We start from the raw sequence: 25,891 nt of genomic DNA, 5'->3' as shown, positions 1-25,891 counted from the left end.
CAACTTTACACAATCTGTATAAATGACATGGATGAAGGGTTTGTAGGTATGTTTGTTAATTTTGCTGATGACACCAAAGTAGGTAGGAAAATAAGTTGTAAAAATGACGTAAGGAGGTTACAAGCAAATATAAATAGGTTTGGCAAAATCATACTGTTATGGAATCATACAGCATAGAAACATGCCCTTCGGTCCAACTTGTCCATGCTGACCATATTTCCCAAACTTAACTAGTCCCATTTGCCTACATTTGGTCTCTATCGCTCTAAACCTTTCCTATTCATGTACCTGTCCAAATGTCTTTTAAATGTTGTAATTCTACTTTGGCAGCTCGTTCCATACACGCACCACCCTTTGTGTGGAAATGTTGCCCCTCAGGTTCCTTTTTATCCCTTTTCCCTCATACCTTAAACCTATGGCCTTTGGTTTTGAACTCTCCCATCCTTGGAAAAACACCTTGGCAATTCACCTTGCCTGTGCCCCTCATAATTTACTAAACCAGTAAAGGTCACCCTCAACCTCCTATGTTGCAGTGAAAAAAGTCCCATCCTAACCTCTCCTTATAACTCAAACCATCCAGTCCCGGTAATATTCCTGTATATTTTTTCTGCATCCTTTCAAGTTTTACAATATCCCTCCTATGTCTGGCAAATGGAGTATAATGTAGGAAACTGTGGATTTTCCCATTTTGTCGGGAAGAATGCAAAAGAAACATATATCTAAATAGTGACTGATTATAGAGCTCCAGGATGCAGAGGGATCTGGGTGGCCGAGAGCATTAATTGCAATAAGTTAGTAGAGTTACAACAAGATACTAGGAAAACTAATGAAATGTTATTGTTTGTAACAAATTGAATTGGGGAATCGAATGCAGAAGTAGGTAGATAATGCTTCAGTTATATAAGGCATTGATGATACCACATCTGGAGTACCATGTACATGATTGGTCTTTGATTAAGGAAATGTCTGAAAAGTAGTTCAAAGGGTTTCTCAGCTCATGCATATAATGGGCTGGTTATCTATTGATGAAAGGTTGGCCAGGCTGAGTTTGTACTCCTGGCATTTAGTAGAATGAGGTGACTTGATTAAAATATACAAGATCCTGAGGTATTTCAGTACAAAGGAGATCCCCTGTTGTGGAGAACCTAAACACAATGTAAAAATTGAAAGAACTGTGGATGCTGTAAATCAGAGACAAGAAGAGAAATTGCTGGAAGAGCTCAGCAGGTCTGGCAGCATCTGTGGAGAGAATCAGAGTTAACACTTCAGGTCAAGCGAATCTTCCTCAGAACTGGATCAAACCCAAGATATCACACAGGGTGCGTTGTATCTCAATATTAGTGGGGTGAGGAGCAGGTGGGTTCTTTGTTGCGGTCGGAGGGGTGGGGTTCAAGGGCGGAGGTGCGGGAATTGAGGAGATGCGCTGGAGGGCCTTATTGATCACGTGGGAGGGGAAATTGTAGTCCTTGAAATAGGAGGCCATCTGAGAAGTCCTGGAGTGGAATTGCTCCTCCTGGGAGCTGAAATGACAGAGGCGGAGGAATAATGAGTAAGAGATTGTATTTTTATAGGAGGGGTGTGGAAGGAGGTGTAGTCCAGGTAGCTGTGGGAGTAGGTGGGTTTGAAGTAGATGTCCGTGTTGAGTTAGTCACTGGAGATGGAGTGGGAGGGATCCAGGAAGGGGAGGGAGGTGTCCGAGATGGTCCAGGTGAACATAAGGTCAGGGTGGAAGGTGTTAGTTAAGTTGATGAATTATTCAACCTCCTCCACCCTTGAGCCCCACCCCTCAAAAAAAAACAAGGATAGACACCTCCCCCCGCCAGTCCTCATCTTCCAACCCACTACTCTCCAGATATAGTGCATCATCCTCTGTCACGTCTGCCACGTACAGACTCCACCACCAGAGATATAATTCCCTCCCCACCTCTCTCTGTTTTTTGCAGAGACCATTACCTCCGTGACTCCATTGTTAGATTCATGTCCCCCACCAACACACCCTCCACACCTGGCACCTTCCCTTACCGCTGCAAGAGGTGTAAAACCTGCACCCACACCTCCCCCCTCACCTCCATCCAAAGCCCCAAAGGATCCTTCCACATCTGTCAGAGATTTTCCTGCACATCCCAAAACATTATCTACTGTGTCCATTGCTCTCAATTTGGTCTTCTCTACTTTGGAAGGCAGGCCGCCAACTCGCAGAATGATTCAGGGAACATCTTCGGGACATACCCATCAAACAACCCCACCACCCTGTTGCAGACCACTTCAACTTCCCTTCCCACTCTGCCAAGGACATGTAAGTCCTGGACCTCTTCCACCGTGAAATCCAAGCCAGCCGACGTCTGGAAGAAGAACGCCTCATCTTCCGCCTTAGGGCCCTTCAACCGCACAGCATCAACATTGAATTCACTCGTTTTCTTATCTCCCTTCCCCCCACCTCTTCCCAGATCCAACATTCCAACTTAGCAACGTACTCTTGAACCGTCCTACCTGACCATCTTCCTTCCCACTTCTCCGCTTCACCTCCCCTCTGACATTTCACTATCACTCCCAACTGCATCTACCTCTCGCCTTCCCAGCTACCTTCCACCCAACCCCACCATCCTATCTATCTCTCAGTCCCCTTCCATGCAACCCCCAGATTCCTGATGAAGGGGTTATGCCTGAAACATCGACTTCCCTGCTCCTCGGATGCTGCCTGACCTGCTGTGCTTTTTCAGTGCCACACTTTTCCACTCTGATCTCCAGTATCTGCAGTCTTCACTTTCTCCTGGAGCACAATGATGCAGAGGTAATGCTGCAGTTACACAAAACTCTGGTTAGACCCCAATGGGAGAACAGTGAGTGGATCTGGGAAGGATATATTGAACTTGGAGGGAGTACAATGTAAGTTTACAAGAATGATACCTCGACTTCAAGGATTATGTTCTTCTTCTTATTATTATTATTATTATAATTATTATCATTATTGTGATTTAGACTGGTTTTCTCTAGGATTTAGAAGGTTTAGGAGTGATCTGAATGAAGTGTCTCACTAACTTGATTGAGTATTTTGAAGAAATGATGAAGAGGGGTGATGAAGGAAGAGTGGTAGATGTTGTCTATTTGGACTTCAGTGAAGTTTTTTGACAAGGTTCCACACGGCAGACTGGTTAACATGGTTTGATCACATGGAACACTGAGAACTAGCCATTTGGATACAAAATTGGCTCGAAAGTAGGAGATAGAGAATGGTGGTGGAGAGTTGCTTTTCAGTTGGCAGCCCATGACCAGCAGTGTGCTGCAAGTATTGGTGCTGGATCCACTGCTTTATACAGTTAAAGGTAAACCTGTGGGGACTGTTGCCAAACAGAAAGACCTTGGGGTGTAGGTTCATAGTTTCTGGTAAGTGGGGTTGCAGGTAGGCAAGAAGGCTTTTGGTACGCTTCCTTTTATGGTCAGTGAATTGAGTATAGGTGTTAGGAGGTCATGTCGCAGCTGTACAGGACATTGGTCAGGCCACTTTTGGAATACAGTATTCAATTCTGGTCTCTCTGCTCCAGGTAGGATGCTGTAAAATTTGAAAGAGTTCAGAAAAGACTTACAAGGATGTTGCCAGGGTTGGAGAGTTTGAGCTATAGGGAGAGGCCGAATAGGCTGGGACTGTTTTCCCTGAAGCACCAGAGGCTGAGAGGTGACCTTATAGAAGTTTATAAAATCATGAGGAGCATAGATAGGGTGAATATACAAGGTCTTTTTTCCAGGGTAGGGGATACCAAAACCAGTGGGCATAGGTTCGAGGTGAGAGGAAAAAGATCTTAAGGGATGTAAGGGGCAACCTTTTCACACAGAGGCCAGTGCATGTATGGAATGAACTGCCAGGGAAAGTAGTGGAAGCAGATATAATTAGAACATTTAAAAGGCATCTGGATGGGTATATAAACAGGAAGGGTTTAGAGAGATGTGGCCAAATGCTGGCAAATGGGACGAGATTAATTTAGAAAATCTTGTCAGCGTGGATGAATTGGACTGAACGATCTGTTTCTATGCTGTACATCTCTATACTCAATGACTGTGAGATATTAACAGAAAAAAAGTGGGACAGGAAAAGATAAACTATTGGTTGGGGATTCTAAAACTAGGGTGCATAGTCTGAAAATTAGACCATTCGGGAGAGATGTTAGGAAGGACAAAGGATGGTGGATGTTTGGAACTCTGTTCCTCAAATGGCAGTGGATGCGGAATCAGTTGTTACTTTTGAATCTGAGTTAGATTTTTTTTTCTTAAGCAACAGTATAAAGGGATACAGCCAAAGGCAGGAATATGGATTTAGGCCCCCAATCAGCTATGATCTCATTGAATAGTGGAACAGACTTGAGGGGCTGAATGGCCTACTCCTGTTCCTATGCTCCTAAGTGACCTACTTCTGTTCTTAATTTACGTTAACCTAACTAAAACATTCATTTGACCCCAGCCAGAGTAGTGCACTCAATCTAGGCATTGTACTTCAGGGAGGGCTTTATTTAGGATACAGAAAGGATTTCAACTGGGATGGTTTCAAGAATCAGGAATTGCAGTTATACACAAAGACTGGAGAAGTTGGCATTTTTCTCTTTGAAGCAAATACAGCTAAGAAGAGACTTGATGGAGGTGCTTCATGTCATGCATAATTTAGATAGGGTAAATAAAGAAATACTGTGTTGAATAGCTGGAGGAGTGATAACCAGGAGGCAGAGAGTTGGTGTGAATGACATTTTGAAAAAGCAGAAGTGACTTGAGGATTTTTTTTTAGCACAATGAGAAGTTAGGATCTGGAATGTACTGCCTAAGAGGTGGTTGGGTCCAGATTTAACAGCAAATTTGGATAGAACAGAAAAAGAAAACTGTTGGAAGAAGAGAACAGAAGTGTAGAATCAACTGGACTTCTCTTCAATAGAGAGATTGCAATGCAGTGGGCCAAACAGCTTCCTTCTGCACTTTATTATTCAATGCTGCATGTGACAGCATTTGCCTTAGGCTAAACATTTGGACAACAAAAGTCTTTTATCAGTCTACTCCTGCTGTGCGACTCTGTCACCTAACTATCAAGATGCACGGTGAGCAATGTGAATCAATTCTCAGACCTTGGGAGTCTTGTCTCAGTAAGAACAGACATTGACAGCGAAACTCAACATCATCTTCACTGTGCCAGCCCAACCTTCTGCCATCTGAGGGACAGACTGTTTGATGACAAAGGCCTCAAACCCAGCACTGTACTCCTGGAATGAAAGGCAGTAGTGTCACGAGTCCTCTTGTCTGTATCAGAGGCACAAACAATGTACAACTGACACTTCAAATCAGTTAATCTATCACCTCTGTGAAATCCCACAGAGCCACTGGCAGGAATGATTACTCCAATATCAGTGTACGGTCTCAGGTCAACCTTCCCAACATCCAGCCACTAGTTACGAGCAACCAGCTGCGTTGGGTGGTTCATAGCAAGCAATTACCTGACACAAATCTCCAAAAGCAAGCCCTCTACTCTGAGCTTCATGACAGCAAGTAACTCTCAGGAGGACAAAGGAAACATCTCTCAAGGCCTCCTTGAAAATAAGTGAAGGATCCCCACCAACTGATGGAAATTTCTTGCCCAGGACCATCCAAAATGAAGAAGCATCCACGAGGGTGCCAACCATTTTCAACATTTTTGAAAACTTTGGGTACAGGCCAAGAGCAAATGGATGAAGTATGAGAAAACGTGAGTCTCCCACGCACCCACTCGCTTCATCAAATAGCACCTAGCCACTTATGGTAGAGTGTGATGATCCAACATTGGACTATTTCGTCACCTCAAAGCAAATTGTTTATTATCCCATGTTTCTGCCTAATTCCTATTGGGCCCAGTGATACTCGTGAGTCATTAAGGTCCCTTGGTTCTTGTTTGATTGCCTTTAGTATTGAACAGGCATTCCACAGTTTCTCCCAAATTAACCTAAGCCTTTATTCCCCAGGTTTTTGCTCCTTACCAAGCAATTGTATGACTGAAGTTTGGATAAATGAGGGACAGGAACTTCACTTTATTAAGATAGGGTGGACCTGAAAGTCCAAATTGTCCTCCCTTATCTATTTTTTATATCTTCTAAGCTTCATTGCAGCACCTTGACTTGGACATTTTTGCTTCGCCTGATGAAGGAGCAGCACCCTGAAAACTTGTGATTTTAAATAAACCCAGTGATGTGTGTCTTCTGACTTAGTTCACAACAGCCCAGCACCAGCATCTCCACATCATATATTTTCACTGATTACAGAAAAAAACGCTCTCTAGGGGTCGCACGGTGGCTCAGTGGTTAGCACTGCTGCCTCACAGCGCCAGGGACCTGGGTTCAATTTCAGCCTCAGGCGATTAGTTTGCACATTTTCCCCGGGTCTGTGTGGGTTTCCTCTGGGTGCTCCATTTCCTCCCACAGTCCAAAGATGTCCAGGTTAGGTGAATTGGCCATGCGAAGTTGCCCCATAGTGTTAGGTGCATTAGTCAGAGGGAAATGGGTCTGGGTGGGTACCTTTAGAGGGTTGGTGTGGATTTGTTGGGCTGTAGGGCTTGTTTCCATGCTGTAGGGAATCTAATCACTACTAGACAGCCTTACATAAGAATGAACAGAAAATATCAAACAAAGGTAAGATATTTAACCTATGCAATTAATCTAGTCATTCTTCATAATATCTACAGTCTGATCTGCCATTGATTTTTCACAAATCGCTTTAGCTGACAGACATTTTTAACTTTTCTTTCTCCTTAACCTGAATTATTTAAAACTTTTGAGGGCTCAACTTCTGCTACTAATGTGCTACATCAACAATGTTCTCAAAGTGTTTAAAATAAACAGATCAATGACTCCATTTGTGTAAGATTAGTAATTTAACAATATTACACAACTGGCTGGTGCTTTATCCAATATTCATCACAAAATGCTCACTGCTCCTCGATTGATTTTTTTTAGTTCACAAATCACTCCTGTAAAATTATCCCTTTAAGGTATATTTACCTGAGAGAAATACAGTCAGATTCGATTTTAAATTGCAGAAATAAGCATTAAAAAAAATTTCAGCCACAATGTTAATCGCTGGATTGGTAATCATGAGGTCCAGGTTAATTTTCTGGGTTTATTCAATTTGAATAGCTGAGATGATGGGAATTTGAACCCATAATTTTTTTCTTAAATGAATAGGAAGGGTTTGGAGGGATACAGGTCGGGTGCTGGAAAGTGGACTAGATTGGGTTGGGATATCTGGTCGGCATGGATGAATTGGACTGAAGGGTCTGTTTCCGTGCTGTACATCTCTATGACTCTAAATGCAGGAATCGAAAGCTGGTCTCAGGAATGGTTACCACAAAGCGATTAGTGATTGTCATGAAAACCCTTCTGATTTACAAATGCCCTTTGGGGGAGGCAATATGCAGGTTGGCCCACATGTGACTCCAGATCCAGAAGAAGATGGATGACTCTTTGCTTCCCTCTAAAATGGATGAGCAAGCCATCCCATTCAAAGATGCTTCGGGACAGGTGACAAAGGGTGGCCTTATCTGTGAAGATCAGGTCCCATAACAATCGTGGTAGAGGAATAGTGGTAGATAGTGGTTAGAGGAATGAAATGAGATGATGGGTTTGGGGTAGGGAAATGATGGTCTACAGGATTTCTTGGGTTGTCAGGGAAGAGAGATCCTGAAGGATTTAACTGTAGCTTGTTGGGCATTCCATCTGGCCTAGATGCATTATTGTAATTTAAGACTGAATCTTGTGTTTTTTTGTCTTGCGCTTTTTTGGCTACGTGAGAGTTGCATTGAGACTCCTGGATGGATTCCTAATGTAAAACCTAGGGAGGGTTCTCACAGTAACTCACTAAAAATGCATCATTACACACTGCCCCCATGGCATCCACCCTACCTGATGTTATCCCCAGCTTATTATGTGCCATTCCCAGAAGAACTCAGCACTCAGTGGATATCTGCCCAAAATGAGACAGCCCTCGAACCCATGTCATTTTTAAAGACTGTTGTTTACCCAAACAAACATTGGCATTCTCAAATTGTCCTGCTCAGTCTACAGCATTTTCTGCCGATGTCTGAGAGGGGAAGGAATGGCATTATGATTGTCTGATAATGACATGGAGGTCCTGAATCGGAAACGAGAAGAGTACTCCTTCTGGAGCGTCAGCAGAGGAGGCTGCAACATTAGACCCTGGCAGCACGATCCAAGGGCACCACTGGTTCAATGCTATCTTGATGGTTCCTGAGGAATACCAGGCAGTGCTGTAACAAGATCAAACAGCTTCCACAATCCACCTGGGTGAGTAATGCAAACATCTCTCTTTGCCAACTTGCACTGATCTAATCGCTGCTGCTGCGCCCTTCCCCGCCCCAAGTGTGATGCTCTACAACTCCCACTGTTGTCTGCAATACCTGCCCTCGATCACTCTTACCCACCCTATCTTCCCACACCATTGACCCTGCACAGTCTCTGCGCTGCCTCCTCACGGTGGCACAGTGCTTAGCACTGCTGCCTCACAGCGCTAGAGACCCGGGTTCAATTCCCGCCTCAGGCGACTGTGTGGAGTTTGCACGTTCTCCCCGTGTCTGCGTGGGTTTCCTCCGGGTGCTCCGGTTTCCTCCCACAGTCCAAAGATGTGCAGGTCAGGTGAATTGGCCATGCTAAATTGCCCGTAGTGTTAGGTAAGGGGTAGATGTAGGGGTATGGGTGGGTTGCGCTTCGGCGGGGCGGTGTGGACTTGTTGGGCCGAAGGGCCTATTTCCACACTGTAAGTAATCTAATCTAATCTAATCATCTGGGACACCTCACCACATTTCAGCTACCTGCACCAGCATCACCAACTCACTCAATTCCTCCCTTTTTCTCATTGCAGACAAAAACAGCCCATAAGCGGGCAGAAGAGTCCAGCCGGGTGAAGGGGCTGCTGCATTTGGTGCTGTCACATGGTGCATTTGTGAAAATGATGTAGCACACTGTGTACAACAAGATGCCCGCCCTCTGGACTGTGGACTGTTGACCAGTGAGATGTCTAGATGTGTGACTGCGCCAAATGTTATGGCAAGGCTTGGCATGGATGATGTGATCATACAAGTAGGTGCTCAGTGACCAAGCACTAAGAAAGCAAGCAAACATCCCTGACAGGTATGTGTGGGTGTATGTATATGTGTGTGTGTATACGCGTGTGTGTATGCGTGTGCGCATGTGTCTACATGCATGTAGACACATGTGTATGAGTGTGTGCACACGTGTGCATATGCATGTGCGCAAGTGTGTGCGTATGTGCACCAGAGAAGCCATTCATTAAGACAGTGCATTATCAATATCAGGGACAAGCACTTGCTGTAAAAAAGATTTTGGCATGTTGCCTCTGCTTTTTTTGTCAATCTGTTCAAATCAGTGTCCCCTGGTTCTGAAATTATGAATTAGGCTCAGTTGGGTCCCTGGAGCCTACCCTGCCACTCAATTAGATCATGTGCTAATTTATTTGTGACCTCAACTCCACTTTTCTGCCTAAACCCAATACCTGTTCACTGTCCTATTAGACAGGATTCTATCCAAGCTCCAATCTACTCAAGAGTGCCTTCTAAATCACATGCTGCAGCTGCCTACCAATTTTTTTATGATTCACATATGAGGATATCTTCTGCAATCTCTCTCCACTTAAATAATATGCTGTTTATCAATTCTTCAAAGTGGACAGATTAATATTTTAACATATTACATCCCATCTACCACATCTTTATTTACTCACTTATCCTAACTATATCCTTTTGACTTCTTCACAATTTTTCATACATATCTTTGCATAATCAGTAAAGTTAACAACTGTACATTCAGTCCCTTCTTTCAAGTTATTGTGGTAGGTTGTAAATAGTTGAGGTCAAAGATCTTGTGCACTTCACTCGTTATATCTTGTCAATCCAAAGATGACCCACTGCCTAGTCTCTGTTTCCTTTAGTTAACCAATGCTTTATTAGCACTAATGTGCTATCCCCTACATCATAAGCCCTTATTTTCTGTAGTGTGCCTTTTGGAAATCCATGTACACATTATCTACAGGATCCTTTACTCTAGTTTGCTTGCTACTTCTTGAAAGAACTTGAATGAATTAGTCAAACATAATGCTCTTTACAAAAAACTATGTTGACCCTTCTTAATTGCATTGAGCATCTCCAAGCATCTTCCTTTCCTAATGCCAGATGTTAGATTATCTGGTCTCCCTCCTTTTTTAAAGAGAGGAGTTATATTCCCTACACTACAAACTGATGTGATGTTTTTCAGAATCTAAAGAATTTTAGAAAATTTAAGCTTACGTATTTATTTCTTAGCAGCCACCTCCTTGAAAGTCCTTGAACTAAATCTTTCAGGGCCTGGTAGCTTTTAGTGCTAATAATTTTGTCTTTGAGCTTTCCCTGGCAGTTAGGTTTCTTTTATGTTGCTCCCTTCCTTTAACCTCTTGATTTATAATTATTTCTGGTGTGTTATTTGTGTCCTCCTTAGTGAAGATCATAAGGCCTTACGAAATAAAAACAAAAGTAAGCCGTTTGGCCCCTTGACCCTATTCTGCTATTCAATAGGATCAAGGCTGATCTGCCATTGCTCATACCCACTTTCCTGCATTTCCCTTGTAATCCTTGATTCCTCTATCTGTTTCAGCTTTAAATATGCACGAGGACTCTGCCCCTTCAGCTCTCTGTGGCAAGGAGCTCCAAAAACCCTCAACCCCCCTGAGAGAAGATGTGCCTCTTTATCCTAGCTTTAAATTGGTGTCACTTAATTCTGAGACTATGCCTCTAGTCTCAGACTCTCCCATGAGGGGAAACATTCTCTCAGCATTTACCCAGTCAAATCCTTAAGAATGCAATATGTTTCAATGAGATTATCTTCCATCCTTCTCAACTCCAGTGAGTAGCGTCCTAACCTATTTAGTCTTTTGCTCGTATGACAATCCCTCCACACTGGGGATCATTCTTATGAATGAAATAATATATTTTCTTAAATAAGGGGAAAGATGCAAAATATGTGTTCAATCCATTCATCTTATTTTCCACTATGATTACTGACTGGTTTGGACTAGAATTAATTTTTCCATATGTACCCTATCACAAGTTGTGACTTTGAAAGTTTCCATCGTATCTCCTCTCACAACCTCTGCTCTGAGGTGAATATCTTCACATAACTCAATTCGTATTCCTCATCATCATTATATACTTCTGCACCCTCTTTATTTTGGCAGCCCTCCTGAAGTGTGACTCTCAGAACTGAACACAATACTCCACTTGAGGCTAACTAGCGTTAATGTTGATTAATTTTATAAACTACAAGCTTTGTAAATTTCTAGATAACGGGCAGCATAGTTTCTCAGTTGACGATAATGCTCTTACTCACCTAAGCAGAATATAAATAATAAAATGCATTTATCAGGACCAAATTTAACATAAACAATGATGATTGTTTGACATCTTTAAGTGTTCTCAACTTTTAGAATAACTATAAACATCACGATGGCTGCACAGGCAAATTGCAGGTTGACTAATTACTCCGATGTTACCTTACCTTATCAAGAGAGAATGTTTTTGTTAAGGCAAACGCCCAACCTGCATCAAACCCTCGTCGAATCATTGCTGCATTGGTCGTTGGAGGTGCACTGGCCAAGCCAAATGGACTCAGAAATTTCAACCCAGCTACTTCCACGCTGATATCCACAAGATCGATAGGTGTGTAAAAAAGGGGGAGCTCAGGTTTCTCACATATGTGACAACCATATAAAAACTGTAAATTGAAAAAAAAGCAAAAAATCAGGGTTAAAAAGAGCAATTTTTTAAGAGTTAACAAATTATGAATTTGAAGTAATATTAAATTTATAAACAGTTTTTGTGTACTCTATTTCAAATTTTGATTTGATTTATTAGTGTCACATGTATCTAGGTACAGTGAAAAGTTTTGTTTTACATGCAGTACAGGTAGATCATACCATACAAAGGGCATTAGGGTAATAGAACAGAGTGAGGAATACAACATTATGGCTGCAGAGAAGGTGCACAGAGAGCAAGATCAACATTAAAGTTTAAATTTGAGAGGTCCATTCAGAAGTCTAATAACAGTGGGAAAGAAGCTGTTCTTGAAACTAATCATATAGTATTCAAAATTTAATTGCTTCTGCCTAACGGAAGATGGGGAAGAGAGTATAACCAAGATGGGGGAGGGGTCTTTGATTATGTTGGTTGCTTCCCCGAGGCAGTGGGAAGTATAGGCGGAGTCAATGGACGGTTTGCGTGATGGACAGGGCTATGTTCACTTCTCTCTGTAGTTTCTTGGAGTTTTGGGAATAGCAGTTGCCATACCACACCGTGATGCATCCGGATAGGATGCTTTCTATGATACATCTATAAAAATTGGTAAGAGCCCTTGTGGACTTGCTCAAATTAAATGGATCACAATGAATGGGACTAAAATTTAAATGGGACTTTACTTTAGAAAAAGAACTGACATGGATTGAATACAGATAATTAAGATCTTTTTCAATCTACCACAAAGATAAATTACAGTACAGCATCACAGGTACAACGTTCGATGTCTGTTTCACAATTTTCAATTCATCATCTAACTGAATTGGCCTATGTTGTGTCAACATTTAAACATTCATTAATCCAATATCTTATGCCCAGACCTAAGTAATTCCAGCATTTGGAACTTCTAATCTCCGTAAATAATTAAATAATCTCAGCAATATGTAATTGTTACAATGCTCTTAGTGCCTGGTAATTATTTAAAATTGTGTGATTTAACATGCCTGTACTTTCATTATAAATACCTAAAATTAAAATAAGCATACATATTAAAATGCAAGGAGAACCTCAATGATAGTGGCTTTCAAAATAATTAGACAATTATCTGAAGAAAAAATATCTACAGGACTTCAGGGGTAAGGTAGGGGAATGGGAATGGGTGAACTGATCTCGCAGAACATCACCGCATACACTATGGGCCCCATGCTGACTTCTGTGCTCTCCAATACAGTTGGAATTAAGGGCAGAAGTGTATCAGATGTTAAATTTTTTAAGACATCTGCAGAGCTATGAAAGAGGAAAGAAATGTCAACCATTGCCACCAGTGATAAATATTAAAGAGTGCTCACACTACTGCCAACCCCTAACTAAAGCCCTCCACCCTTCTCCAGAACCCAACTCACAATTTCAGCAATTACATGGATGAATATTTCACATTTTAATTTTCATATCTATATAATAGTTTAAAAAACCCATAACTTCCATTTTAATATAATCTTGCACAAACGTGGCTTCTACTATTCCAGTAGAAAATAGTTTATTTTTAGTGTTAAAGATTTTACGTGGCTTGGCCCATTTAGTCTGCTTATATTTTTTTAAAAAGATGTTTTTTTAATTAAGATTGTACAATTTGGCTACTAACAACTAGCAAATCACTGAAAATGTTTTCTTAAGGACCATTCTTATTCCTGCTGTGCAAACTGAAATTTCTAGATTCCAAAATGAATAATTAAACAAAGTAACCATTCAGCAACAGCTGACTGCAGGAAAGCATTATTTCTTTCACTATATTATTTTATATCTTTTCATACTTTCGTGTCAGCTTTTGCTTTGAGGAACACAGACCTTATCAACAGGCTGGAATTATAATATGTACATTTTGGCAGGATGAGCCGAATCTTGTTTACGCAGTCTAAAAATGTTCTCCTAATTTAATAGGACGTATTACAAACTCAAAAGTGTAATGCGATAACTTTTCATTACTGCTCCTCTTATTTGTTTTCAACCATTTCAGAAACAGTATTTTAAGCTTTTTGCATGTTGTTACTATAAAGAATTAACACTAACCGGTTTTCTGTTGAGTTTAAGTCAAGGAAAACAAAAAACTTTTGTTTACACAGTACCCAAAATGAGAAAGCAAGTAACACTCACTTCCTCAAACACACATTCTAGAATTTTGCCAATAGCTTGCCATTTTTGTCTTTGCAACCAGTACAGTGTGCCACTTCCAATTTGTGCCTTTTACATTTACCCGTACAATTATAACTAAAATTCTAAGTGCCAGCAGAGTGTGTGCAAAACACATTTAATTTAGTGGCTGGGAAAGCTTTCCATTTGTGAAATCTGCCATCAGTTGAAAATGTTGTAACTCTGTGCAGCTTGTTAAAGAGTCTCCTGGTCAAACATGGGGTCTCTGCAGCGTGACCACAAATTTTGTAACCCAATTCCACTGCTGTTAACATAAGACTTGAAAGAATTAAAGTGGCACGTGTGTTTTTCAAAAGTAAACTTCACAACTGTTCTCCCTAACTTCAGAGGTCTGTGCAGTCGCAAGACAATATATAGAAAACTTTATTTCTAAAGATTTCACAGCATCACAGGTTTCATTGCACATGTGCATCATCATTTCCTGTTGAGACTAGCTTGATCAGAGGGCGAGACATATTGGCAAAATTGGCATTTATTGATCGTTGTAGGGGAATTAGAGAAATTTCACAGAATGGAATCATAGAGTCCTTTTAGTGTGGAAAGAGGCAATTTGGCTCATCGAGTCATAAAGAGGAAGTGATAAGGTAAGCAAACCATGGTTTACTACAGAAATTGCATGTCTTGTTAAGCGGAAGAAGGAGGCTTATGTGTTGATGAGATAAGATGGTTCTGATGTGGCAAATCAGTTGAGTTATAGATCAGCTAGGAAGGATTTAAAGAGAGAGTTAAAAAGAGCACAGAAAGGACATGAGCAGTCTTTAGCAGATAGAACAATGGAGAACCTGAAAGCTTTCTGTAGGTATGTGAGGAATAAAGGGATGACTAGGGTAGGAATAGGACCAGTCAAAGACAGAAGTGGGAAGTTGAGTATGGACCCTGTAGAGATTGGAGAGGTGCTAAATGAACATTTCTCATCGGTTTTCACTCAGGAAAGGAAAATATTGTAGACGAGAAGAACGAGATATTAGACTAGAAAGGATCGAGGTTAGTTACAAAGAGATGTTATCAATTCTTGAAGGAGTGAAAGTAGACAAGTCCCCTGGGCCGGATGTGATTCATCCAAGGATTCTCTGCGAAGCCAGAGAGGAGATAGCAGAACCTTTGGTTTTGATTTTTAGTCATCATTGTCTACAGGTTTAGTACCAGAGGACTGGAAGATTGCAAATGTTGTGCCCTTGTTCAAGAAGGGCAGTAAAGATGATCCAGGTAATTATAGACCAGTGAGCTTTACTTCTGTTGTAGGAAAGGTTTTGGAAAGGATTATAGGAGATAGGATTTATAATCATCTAGCAAGCAACAATTTGATTTCAGATAGTCAACATGGTTCGTCAAGGGCAGGTCGTGTCTCACAAACCTCACTGAGTTTTTTGAGAAGGTGACCAAGCATACAGATGAAGGTAGGGCAGTTGACGTAGTATACATGGACTTCAGTAAAGCCTTTGATAAGGTTCCACATGGTAGGGTGTTGGAAAAAATGCAGAGGCATGGGATTGAGGGTGATTTAGCAGTTTGGATTAGAAACTGGCTTTCTGAAAGAAGGCAGCGAGTGGTTGATGGAAAATATTCAGCCTGGAGTCTGGTTACTAGTGGTGTGCCATAAGGATCTGTTTTGGGGCAACTGCTGTTTGTCATTTTTATAAATTACTTAGATACAGGCATAGGTGGAAGGGTTAGCAAATTTGCAGATCACACTAAAATCGGTGGAGTAGTGGACAGTGTGGAAGAATGTTACAGATTGCAAGGGGACTTGGATAAACTGCAGAATTGGGCTGAGAGGTGGCAAATGGAGTTCAATGCAGCTAAATGTGAGGGGATTCACTTTGGGAAGAATAACAGGAAGGCAGAATACTGGGTCAATGGAAAGATTCTTGGTAGTGTGGATGTGTAGAGGGATCTTGGAGTCCATGTATGTAGATCCCTAAAAGTTGCCACCCAGGTTTATAGTGCTGTTAAGAAGGCATACAGTGTATTAGGTTTCATTGATAGAGGGATTGAGTTCCGGAGCTGCAATGTCATGCTGTAACAATACAAAACGCTAGTGCGGTGCACTTGGAATATTGTGTACAGTTCTGGTCGCCATATTACAGGAAGGATATGAAAGTGTTGGAAAAGTGCAGAGGAGGTTTACTCAGATGTTGCCTGGTCTAGTGGGAAGGTCTTATGAGGAAAGGCTGAGAGACTTGGGTCTGTTCTCATTGGAAAGAAGAAGGCTAAGAGAGGATTTGATAGAGACATACAAGATGATAATACATTTAGTAGACAGTGAAAGTCTTTTTCCTAGGATGATGACGTCAGCTTGTACGAAGGGGCATAACTACAAATTGAGGGTTGATAGATTTAAGACAGATGTCAGAGGCAGGTTCTTTACTCAGAGAGTAGTAAGGGCGTGGAATGCCCTACCTATCAATATAGTTAACTCAGACATATTAGGGAGATTTAAACAATCCTTGGATAAGTACGTGGATGATGATGGGATAGTGTAGGGGGATGAGCTTAGAATAATTCACAGGTCGGCGCAAGATTGAGGGCCGAAGGGCCTGTTCTGCACTGTACTGTTCTATGTTCTATGAGTCTGTACCAAGCCTCCAAGGAGCATCTCACGCAAACCTAGCTCCACAATTCTATCTTCATAACCTCAAATTTACATGGCTAATACACCGAGCCTACATATCCCTGAACGCTATTAGACAATTTACCTTGGCCCATCCATCAAATGCGTCTGTCTTTGGACTTCCTTCATTTTGGAAGAAACACTGCTGTGTTTTTGTGCTCTCTTTTTTTATTGAATGTTCTTAGTGTAGTCTTGTTTTTTTCACTTCGTGGGTCATGGCTGTGTGGCTGGTAAGAATTATTCATGAGACCAGATTCTTCTCAAATCACACCTCCAGGCTGCTGACCACTCCCCAATCCTCTGTTCTCTACGTGCCTCCCTTTCGCCAATCCTCCACACTCAGAACATGATACACAAATCCTCTCACTGCTCACCTTTACAAGTCCTGAGCCTCCTGAGTGGACTGAGAGTCCACTGGCTTGTGCAGTACAGTTAAAAATGGAAAACCAAAGTCATTACACTCAACAGTCTGAATCAGAAAGGTATACATTGCCTTTAGGAAATTATGAAATGGGCCACACAAGATTCTCAAGCACCAATCCCTTTATCTCAAATAGAATCTTTTTTGAAAACTATTTCACATTAGTGAGTACTCATAACTTTATTGCTGCATCTCAATATGCCAATGAAATATCAAAATTCTGCATCCCACTTCAATTAGTGATGCACATGCCATGAGTCCTGATCTTATGGATTCAATTAGAATCCTTCCACAGGAGCAAACACATAAGAAAAATAAATTCTAAGGATTGCACGTTCACTTAAGATTATTAACTGAATAACAAGCAACAAATCACTTGTCCTGGATCAGTCTTTTATGACAACTCACTACAGATGTGAAGAATTTCTTTTTCTTGGCAATTTGAAGTTAACTAGAGACTGGAAGTTTCAAAGTTCTATTTCTGTAGAGAAGAAATTATAGTCATGAAAACAAACGAGCCATTGTCCTGAGTTGAATGTCTGTTCGGCAGGATTCCTTTCTTCTTACTGATGATTTTATGTGGCAGCACTGGCTGGACCAGCATTTGTTGCCTGTCCTTGATTGAGAAGGTAGTGGTGAGCTGCCTTCTTGATCTACTACAGTCCATGGGGCATATGTTTACCCAGACTGTTATTGGGAAGACAGTTCCAGGAATTCTACTGACAGGGAAGGAATAACAATTTGGTTCAAGTGAGGATGCTGTGTACCTTGGAGGGGGACGCTCCCAGCCAGATTCATTCTGCCCTGTCCTTAGAATAATAAGATTTGTTCTTTCAAGCCACTTTTGACCCTGAAACCTGTAATCCTGTCATGAATTGTGACCGTTCAAACCTGGTTGTGATAGAAAGAGCTTCTCAAATCATCTCTTGGCTAGATTTTGGGTTTTCAGACATCTAGTTTAGGGTGCCCACCATATTTGAGTTTTAGTAAATATGTAGCTGTAATAGGAGCTATAATTTTCACAAGTGATCTTGCACAATGAATGTCATTTCAAAGGACAATCCTCTACATGGATATTTATACTTTTATAACATTTTGGAGACATACGTTAGCTCTTGTCTGTGCAGAAACTACTAAAGATTGCCTCATGGCTGGATTCCAACTTGACTCAAAGTGGATTGGTCATATATTCTGCTTTCTCTTCACAGATGCTGCCAGACCTGTTGAGCTTATAGAGTCATAGAGATGTACAGCACGGATACAGACCCTTCGATCCAACTCGCCCATGCTAACCAGATATCCCAACCCAATCTAGTCCCACCTGCCAGCACCCGGCCCATATCCCTCCAAACCCTTCCTATTCATATACCCATCCAGATGTCTTTCAAATGTTGCAATTGTACCAGCCTCCACCCCTTCCTCTGGCAGCTCATTCCATACATGTACCACCCTCTACGTGAAAAAGTTGCCCCTTAGCTCTCTTTTATATCTTTCCCCTCTCACCATAAACCTATGCCCTCTAGTTCTGGACTCACGCCCCAGGGAAAATACTTTTGTCTATTTATCCTATCCATGCCCCTCATGATTTTATAAACCTCTATAACGTCACCTCTTGGCCTCCCACACTCCAGGGAAAACAGCCCCAGCCTATTCAACCTCTCCCTGTAGCTCAAATCCTCCAAGCCTGGCAACACCCTTGTAAATCTTTTCTGAACCCTTCCGATAGGAAGGAGACCAGAATTGCATGCAATATTCCAACAGTGGCCTAACCAATGTCCTGTACAGCAGCAACATGTCCTCCCAGCTCATGTACTCAATACTCTGACCAATAAAGGAAAGCATATGAATTTCAGTTTTTGTTCATATTCAATGCTGCTTTCTTAGCATAAAAGTGTCCACTGTCTTCATGTGTTCATGGCATATGTCACAAGTGAAATGCTTGTATCAGTGCACAGTTCATTTTTGTTTATAACTTCTCACTTTCAGTCCAATAGCTTATCTTTAAGTAAAGTTGCATAACCAGATGGCATGATTAAAAACTCTTCATTAAATAAAATTTGCTTTTTGAAAAAAGGCTGTATATGTGCATGGATTAAACAATATTGGATCTTCTGACCACATATCTGTTGCAGTTTTCATTTTGTGCTCCACTGTTAAAAAAAGTTTTTTTAAAATTAATCTGTGCTTGGATATGTTATGCCACATCTCCAGAGGGCATAGGGTTAAGGTGAGAGGGGAAGATTTAAAAGGGGCCTAAGGGGCAGCTTTTTTATGCAGAGGGTAGTACGTGTCTAGGATGAACTGCCAGAAGAAGTGGTGGAGGCTGGTAATATTACAGCAATTAAAAGACAACTGGATGGGTATATGAATTAGAAGGGTTTAGAGAGATATGGACCAAATGCTGGCAAATGGGATTAGATCAGTACAGGATATCTGGCAGTTGGATGAGTTGGACTGAAGGGTCTGTTTCCATGCTGTACATCTGTATGACTCTCTGATTCTATCTTCTAGGCCAGAGGTAGGGTCACTACCACTGTGCCTCATGACCCTTAGAACTGTGCTCTAGTACATGCTAACAATTCAGATAACAGATACTATCTCATTATATGTGACCATTAATCGACCGAATCCAAGCTCTTTAATAATCACAGTCCAGCTCAAATTATTTATATCTCACTCACCATCCATAAGACCATAAGACATAGGAGTGGAAGTAAGGCCATTCGGCCCATCGAGTCCACTCCACCATTCAATCATGGCTGATGGACATTTCAACTCCAGTTACCCGCATTCTCCCTGTAGCCCTTAATTCCTTGTGACATCAAGAATTTATCAATCTCTGCCTTGAAGACATTTAGCGTCCCGGCCTCCACAGCACTCTGCGGCAATGAATTCCACAGGCCCACCACTCTCTGGTTGAAGAAATGTCTCCGCATTTCTGTTCTGAATTTAACCCCTCTAATTCTAAGGCTGTGTCCACGGGTGTCTCCACGCCTAACACAAACAATTTCCTAGCGTCCACCCTTTCCAAGCCATGCATTATCTTGTAAGTTCTATTAGATCTCTCCTTAATCTTCTCAACTCCAATGAATACAATCCCAGGATCCTCAGCCGTTCCTTGTATGTTCGTCCTACCATTCCAGGGATCATCCGTGTGAATCTCCACTGGACACATTCCAGTGCCAGTATGCCCTTCCTGAGGTGTGGGGACGAAAACTGGACACAGTACTCCAAATGGGGCCTAGCCAGAGCTTTATAAAGTCTCAGTAGCACAACGGTGCTTTTATATTCCAACCCTCTTGAGATAAATGACAACATTGCATTCGCTTTCTTAATCACGAACTCAACCTGCGTGTTTACCTTTAGAGAATCCTCGACTAGCACTCCCAGATCCTTTTATACTTTGGCTTTACGAATTTTCTCACCGTTTAGAAAGTAGTCCATGCTTGTATTCTTTTTTCCAAAGTGCAAGACCTCGCATTTGCTCACATTGAATTCCATCAGCCATTTCCTGGACCACTCTCCCAAACTGTCTAGATCCTTCTGCAGCCTCCCCACTTCCTCAGTACTACCTCCCTGTCCACCTAACTTTGTATCATCGGCAAACTTCGCTAGAATTCCCCTAGTCCCTTCATCCAGATCATTAATATATAACGTGAACAGTTGTGGCCCCAACACTGAACACTGCGGGACACCGCTTGTCACCGGCTGCCATTCCGAAAAAGAAACTTTTATCCCAACTCTCTGCCTTCTGTTAGACAACCAATCCTCAATCGATCCCAGTAGCTCACCTCGAACACCATGGGCCCTCACCTTGCTCAGCAGGCTCCCGTGTGGTACCTTATCAAAGACCTTTTGGAAGTCTAGATAGACCACATCCACTGGGTTTCCCTGGTCTAACCTACTTGTCACCTCTTCAAAGAATTCCAACAAGTTTGTCAGGCATGACCTCCCCTTACTAAATCCATGTTGACTTGTTCTAATCCGACCCTGCTCTTCCAAGAATTTAGAAACCTCATCCTTAATGATGGATTCTAGAATTTTACCAACAACCGGGGTTAGGCTAAGTGGCCTATAATTTTCCATCTTTTGTCTTGATCCTTTCTTCTACAAGGGGGGTACAATAGCGATCTTCCAATCATCCGGGACTTTCCTTGACTCCAGTGACTTTTGAAAGATCTCAACCAACGCCTCTGCTATTTCCTCAGCCACCTCCCTCAGAACTCTAGGATGTAGCCCATGGGGCCAGATTTATCAATTTTAAGACTTTTTAGCTTTTCTAGCACTTTCTCCTTTGTAATGGCAACCATACTCAACTCAGCCCCCTGACTCCCTTTAATTGTTGGGATATTACTCATGTCTTCCACTGTGAAGATTGACACAAAGTACTTATTAAGTTCTCCTGCTATTCCCTTATCTCCCATCACTAGGCTTCCAGCATCAGTTTGAAGTGGCCCAATGTCTACTTTTGCCTGTCGTTTGTTTCTTATGTATTAAAATAAACTTTTACTATCATTTCTAATATTACTGGCTAGCCTCCCTTCATATTTGATCCTCTCCTTCCTTATTTCTCTCTTTGTTATCCTCTGTTTGTTTTTGTAGCCTTCCCAATCTTCTGATTTCCCAGTGCTCTTGGCCACTTTATAGGATCTCTCTTTTTCTTTAATACATTTCCTGACTTCTTTTGTCAGCCATGGCTGTCTAATCTCTCCCTGGATAATATTTCTTTTCTTGGGGATGAACCTCTGTACAGTGTCCTCAATTATACCCACAAACTCCTGCCATTTTTGCTCTACTGTCTTCCCCGCTAGGCTCTGCTTCCAGTCTATTTTCATCAGTTCCTCTCTCATGCCCTCATAATTACCTTTATTTAACTGTAACACCATTACATCCAATTTTGCCTTCCCTCTTTCAAACTGCAGACTGAACTCTGCCATATTATGATCGCTGCTTCCTAAGTGTTCCCTTACTTTAAGATTTTTTATAAAGTCTGGTTCATTACATAGCACTAGGTCCAGAATAGCCTGCTCCCTTGTGGGCTCCATGACAAGCTGTTCCAAAAAGCCATCCTGTAAGATTCCATGAATTCCCTTTCTTTGGATCCACTGGCAACATTATTTACTCAGTCCACCTGCATATTGAAGTCTCCCATGATCACTGTGACCTTGCCTTTCTGACATGCCTTCTCTATTTCCTGGTACACGTTGCACCCCTGGTCCTGACCACTGTTAGGAGGTCTGTACATAACTCCCATTATGGTTTTTTGCCTTTGTGGTTCCTCAATTCCACCCACACAGACTCCACATCATCCGACACTATGTCATTCAGTGCCATAGATTTAATTTTGTTCTTAACTAACAAGGCAACCCCGCCCCCTCTGCCCACCTTCCTGTCTTTTCGATAATCCACATCCCTTTTCTCATCCAATTTTATTTCTCTCAATATACACCCTAGAAAAGAATCACCTGCCAATTTACATTCAACTACATTTTCAAATTAAAAACTGACTAGCCTTTAATCGTTCTTAAAGTACAACATCTCTGTCACAATTGATTTCCTCAAACACATATAATTTTTGATATCATAAACCCTACAACACAACAACTCTAGCCCTGGCTATGCCCCCTGATATGGTCTTTATCTCTGTTCCCTGCATTCCAAATTATGCAGGTTTGAATTGACATGCCATTTCCTATCAATTCCACTTGCACTACGTAAGAACCTGCTCTCATCTGCTAAAATTGCTTATTATCACGGGATTATCATGAAATGCAAAGATTTGTTATTTTCTCTGTTGCAAACTAATGACTGAAATCTTACTCACTGTTCCCACCCTACAATAATATATTTAAAAGCACACAGCTTTCTTCCTAGTAACTGAGATCAATATTACCCAATTAACTTTCTATTCCGCTCCCTTCTATTAGTGCACCATTGCAAACTTTCTCTAATGTTACCTCTGCCTTCACACTAGACTCATAACTTTCTCTGCCCTTCTCTTCTTTCTCCCTTCATGCCCATTTCTGAGCCCATCTTGCCAATGGGGACCACTCAGCTCCCTTAATCTTACTAACCTGCTGACCACTCAACTTTCTTTCCTGGCTTTGTGGCTCTGGAAAGATTGAGCTAATTAATTTTTAGACTCCTTCACAAAAATAAACCTACACTTATATGCCACAAATTTGAAATCCAAACTCTCAAAAAAATGCTGTTAACATCACACACTTTTTGTCAAACTGTATAAACAGTTTTCTTTCTTCAAGTTGATCACAAAGCCATGAGTTTATTCCTCTTCACTCTCTCCAGCCCAACAATTCTCCAGTAATATCTCCACCCTTCTAATTCTAGCATTCTGAGTCTCCTCAATTTGCTCTCCCACTGATGACTCTTTTGTCTGCAGCCCAGCCTTAAAGTCTAGAAATCCCCCATACCTCTGTGCCTCTCTACCTCACTTTCCCACTTTACGGCAATTATTAATACATATCTCTTTGACTATAGATTTGGCAATCTGCCTTAATATTGCCTTATGTAACTCAGTATCAAGTTTTGCTTTATGGTGTCAATGTGAAACATTTTGAGATGTTTTCTAACATCTGAATGCAATTTGTTGCTGTTCCGTCAACCTTAACAATTGTACATGATATTTTCACAAAATGGTGGACATCTTCATAAAACTAACAGCACCTCACAAAAGACCTAGTGAAATCAATGTTTTTGTTTACATAATTTTAGTTTTGCTAAATTGCATGTATTCAGCTTCTTAGGAGTCTAACTCACCCCATGTTCTATTTAAGGCCAGTAATGTTGCTGCTGTTGCTCCCCAGTATTGTCAAATGCCTATGCTGTTGACTGTTATTTTACCTGTCATCACAGTCCAATGAGCTCCCTTTGCTGATCACATCTACTCATGCATCCCACATGTCTGATATTACCCAAGATGCATCATTTTTGACCAACTTACACTGATCAGAAGAACAAGTTGATTGTTGATACTGCTTTTCCCAATCACTGCCAGTCAGTGGTTGCTTTGAACTTAACTTTCTCCAGTGAATCCTGATCTTTAATTAATATTCCCCAGAGAATCTCTTATCCTTAATTAATTTTGTTGACAGAAGCATGGATGTTTATTTAATTAATATTGCAAATGCACAAAAAGCTACTCAATTTATTACCATCATACATTATTTTTGATGCTAACCTTATCCCCAATTTATTTTATTCATTTATCCCGAGCATAATCAATTTTGTTTAACACATTTGTTGCTGTTCGAGTTAAGGCTTTTTTGATGAATCAGTTGTTTTCATTTAAATAACCTCTCTCAATTCCAGTTTTATTTTTGACTACCAGATTTATTTATGTTCCCTTTGATTTTTTTCCTATTCTTTACATCAAATGTTACCAACCCTATTTTCTGTCCTCTCTCCGGTCCATTCTTCAGCATTTTGTCTGTGCATCTTCCCTAACATGCCAACACAACCATTCAGATCCTCCTCCCCAACGCATTAGTTCCAGTTGTGCTGCTGTCCCAGTGCTGATCCAGTGACTTTTTTTTATTCTTGGATGAGGGCATTGCTAGCTGGGCCAGAATTTATTGCCCAGGGAGTAGTTACGAGTCAGCCACATTACTGTTATTCTAAAGTTACAAGTGGGCCAGAACTAGTAAAGATGGCAGCTTTCCTTCCTGAACGAACATTAGTGAACAAGATGGCTTTTTACAACAGTCACTGCCGTTGGATTAGCTTTTCATCAACTAAAGTTCTGCCATCCGCTATGGCAGGATTCAAAACCATGTCCCCTAAATATTAACCTTGAGTTTTCCATTCGTAATCTCGGGAGGTTGCATGAGAATAGTATAGAGAGGAGAGTTGAGAGGAAAGAGAAATCAAGTAAGTTTTTTTATGAGTATAACATCACTTTTCATGGCCAACAAATTATAATTGAACACACCAGTGAAGCAGTGAAAAGAGAAAGACATAGATTGCACAGAGACACAGGCTGATAGCCAATATTTGCACATGCTAATTGGATTATTTCCTTTGAAGCTATATTAACAATGTAAATGCTATGTATTAATAATACGTAAGAACTAAGTAAATAATTGTAAAATCACCAAATTATACACTTCCATTATTTCATATTTGCTAACACTGCTTCACCTGAGGCCTGCAGAAAACTTCCACCGGGAGCCCCCAGAGACTGAATGCGCTTTTTTAAAAAACATTAGCTCTGACAACACCAGTATTTCTCTGCACATTTTCCATCCCCCAGAGACCAGTGCAACCCACCTAGACAGCCATCAACCTAATTACAGCAGTACTTGCTGACCCTGGGGAATCCTAATCAGTATGGGTGGGGAGCTGAAACTTAGGCAACCCTAATAATGTTGACAGGCAATGGATATCAGGGCAAGTCTATGAGATATTGAGTAACTGGAGGGGGTTTAATCAGGCAGTTCCAATTCACTGAATCTGAAAGTACTTGATATATCAATGGTGCAAGTACATTCAAAGATGCGAGGTCTTTAGAAAGATGAAAATGGATCTGGTCAAAGTGGTGCTGATAGTGGGGTAGAAGAGAGATTTATTTTGAAAGCCACTGAGGTGAGAATGATGACTTGTGAGAGTACTGGGGAAGGAGTTGCTAAATGTTACAAGTAGAATTCCTAATGGGATGAGAACTGTAGAAGAAAATTGTAGTATCTGGCAGCTCCGTTGCATTGGGGACCGAGGAGCAATAAGAGGTGGAGGCAAGGGGTCTGAAATGTGGATGAGTGTAAGGGAGGTACAAAGCATGCAAACAAAGGCTGCTACTCAACAGATACACTGGGGAAAGAAAACAGTATATGAAACTGGTACG

At 41.3% G+C, this 25,891-nt stretch overlaps 1 protein-coding gene across 1 annotated transcript in view; it reads right to left on the bottom strand.

Moving 5' to 3' along the window:
- The window catches only part of LOC140480044 (dihydropyrimidine dehydrogenase [NADP(+)]-like), a 731,044-nt gene that overhangs the window by 293,944 nt on the left and 411,209 nt on the right, over positions 1 to 25,891 (bottom strand). The window contains exon 13 of the mRNA XM_072574601.1: positions 11,562 to 11,777. Within this exon, the coding sequence (XP_072430702.1) occupies positions 11,562 to 11,777 (216 nt within the window). The remainder of the gene's footprint in view (positions 1 to 11,561; positions 11,778 to 25,891) is intronic.

The sequence above is a fragment of the Chiloscyllium punctatum genome, chromosome 7 (assembly GCF_047496795.1).
Source record: "Chiloscyllium punctatum isolate Juve2018m chromosome 7, sChiPun1.3, whole genome shotgun sequence".
Classification (NCBI taxonomy): Eukaryota; Metazoa; Chordata; class Chondrichthyes; order Orectolobiformes; family Hemiscylliidae; genus Chiloscyllium; species Chiloscyllium punctatum.
The sequence above is the reverse complement of the archived record's forward strand: the minus strand, read 5'-3'. Positions and strand labels throughout refer to the sequence as shown.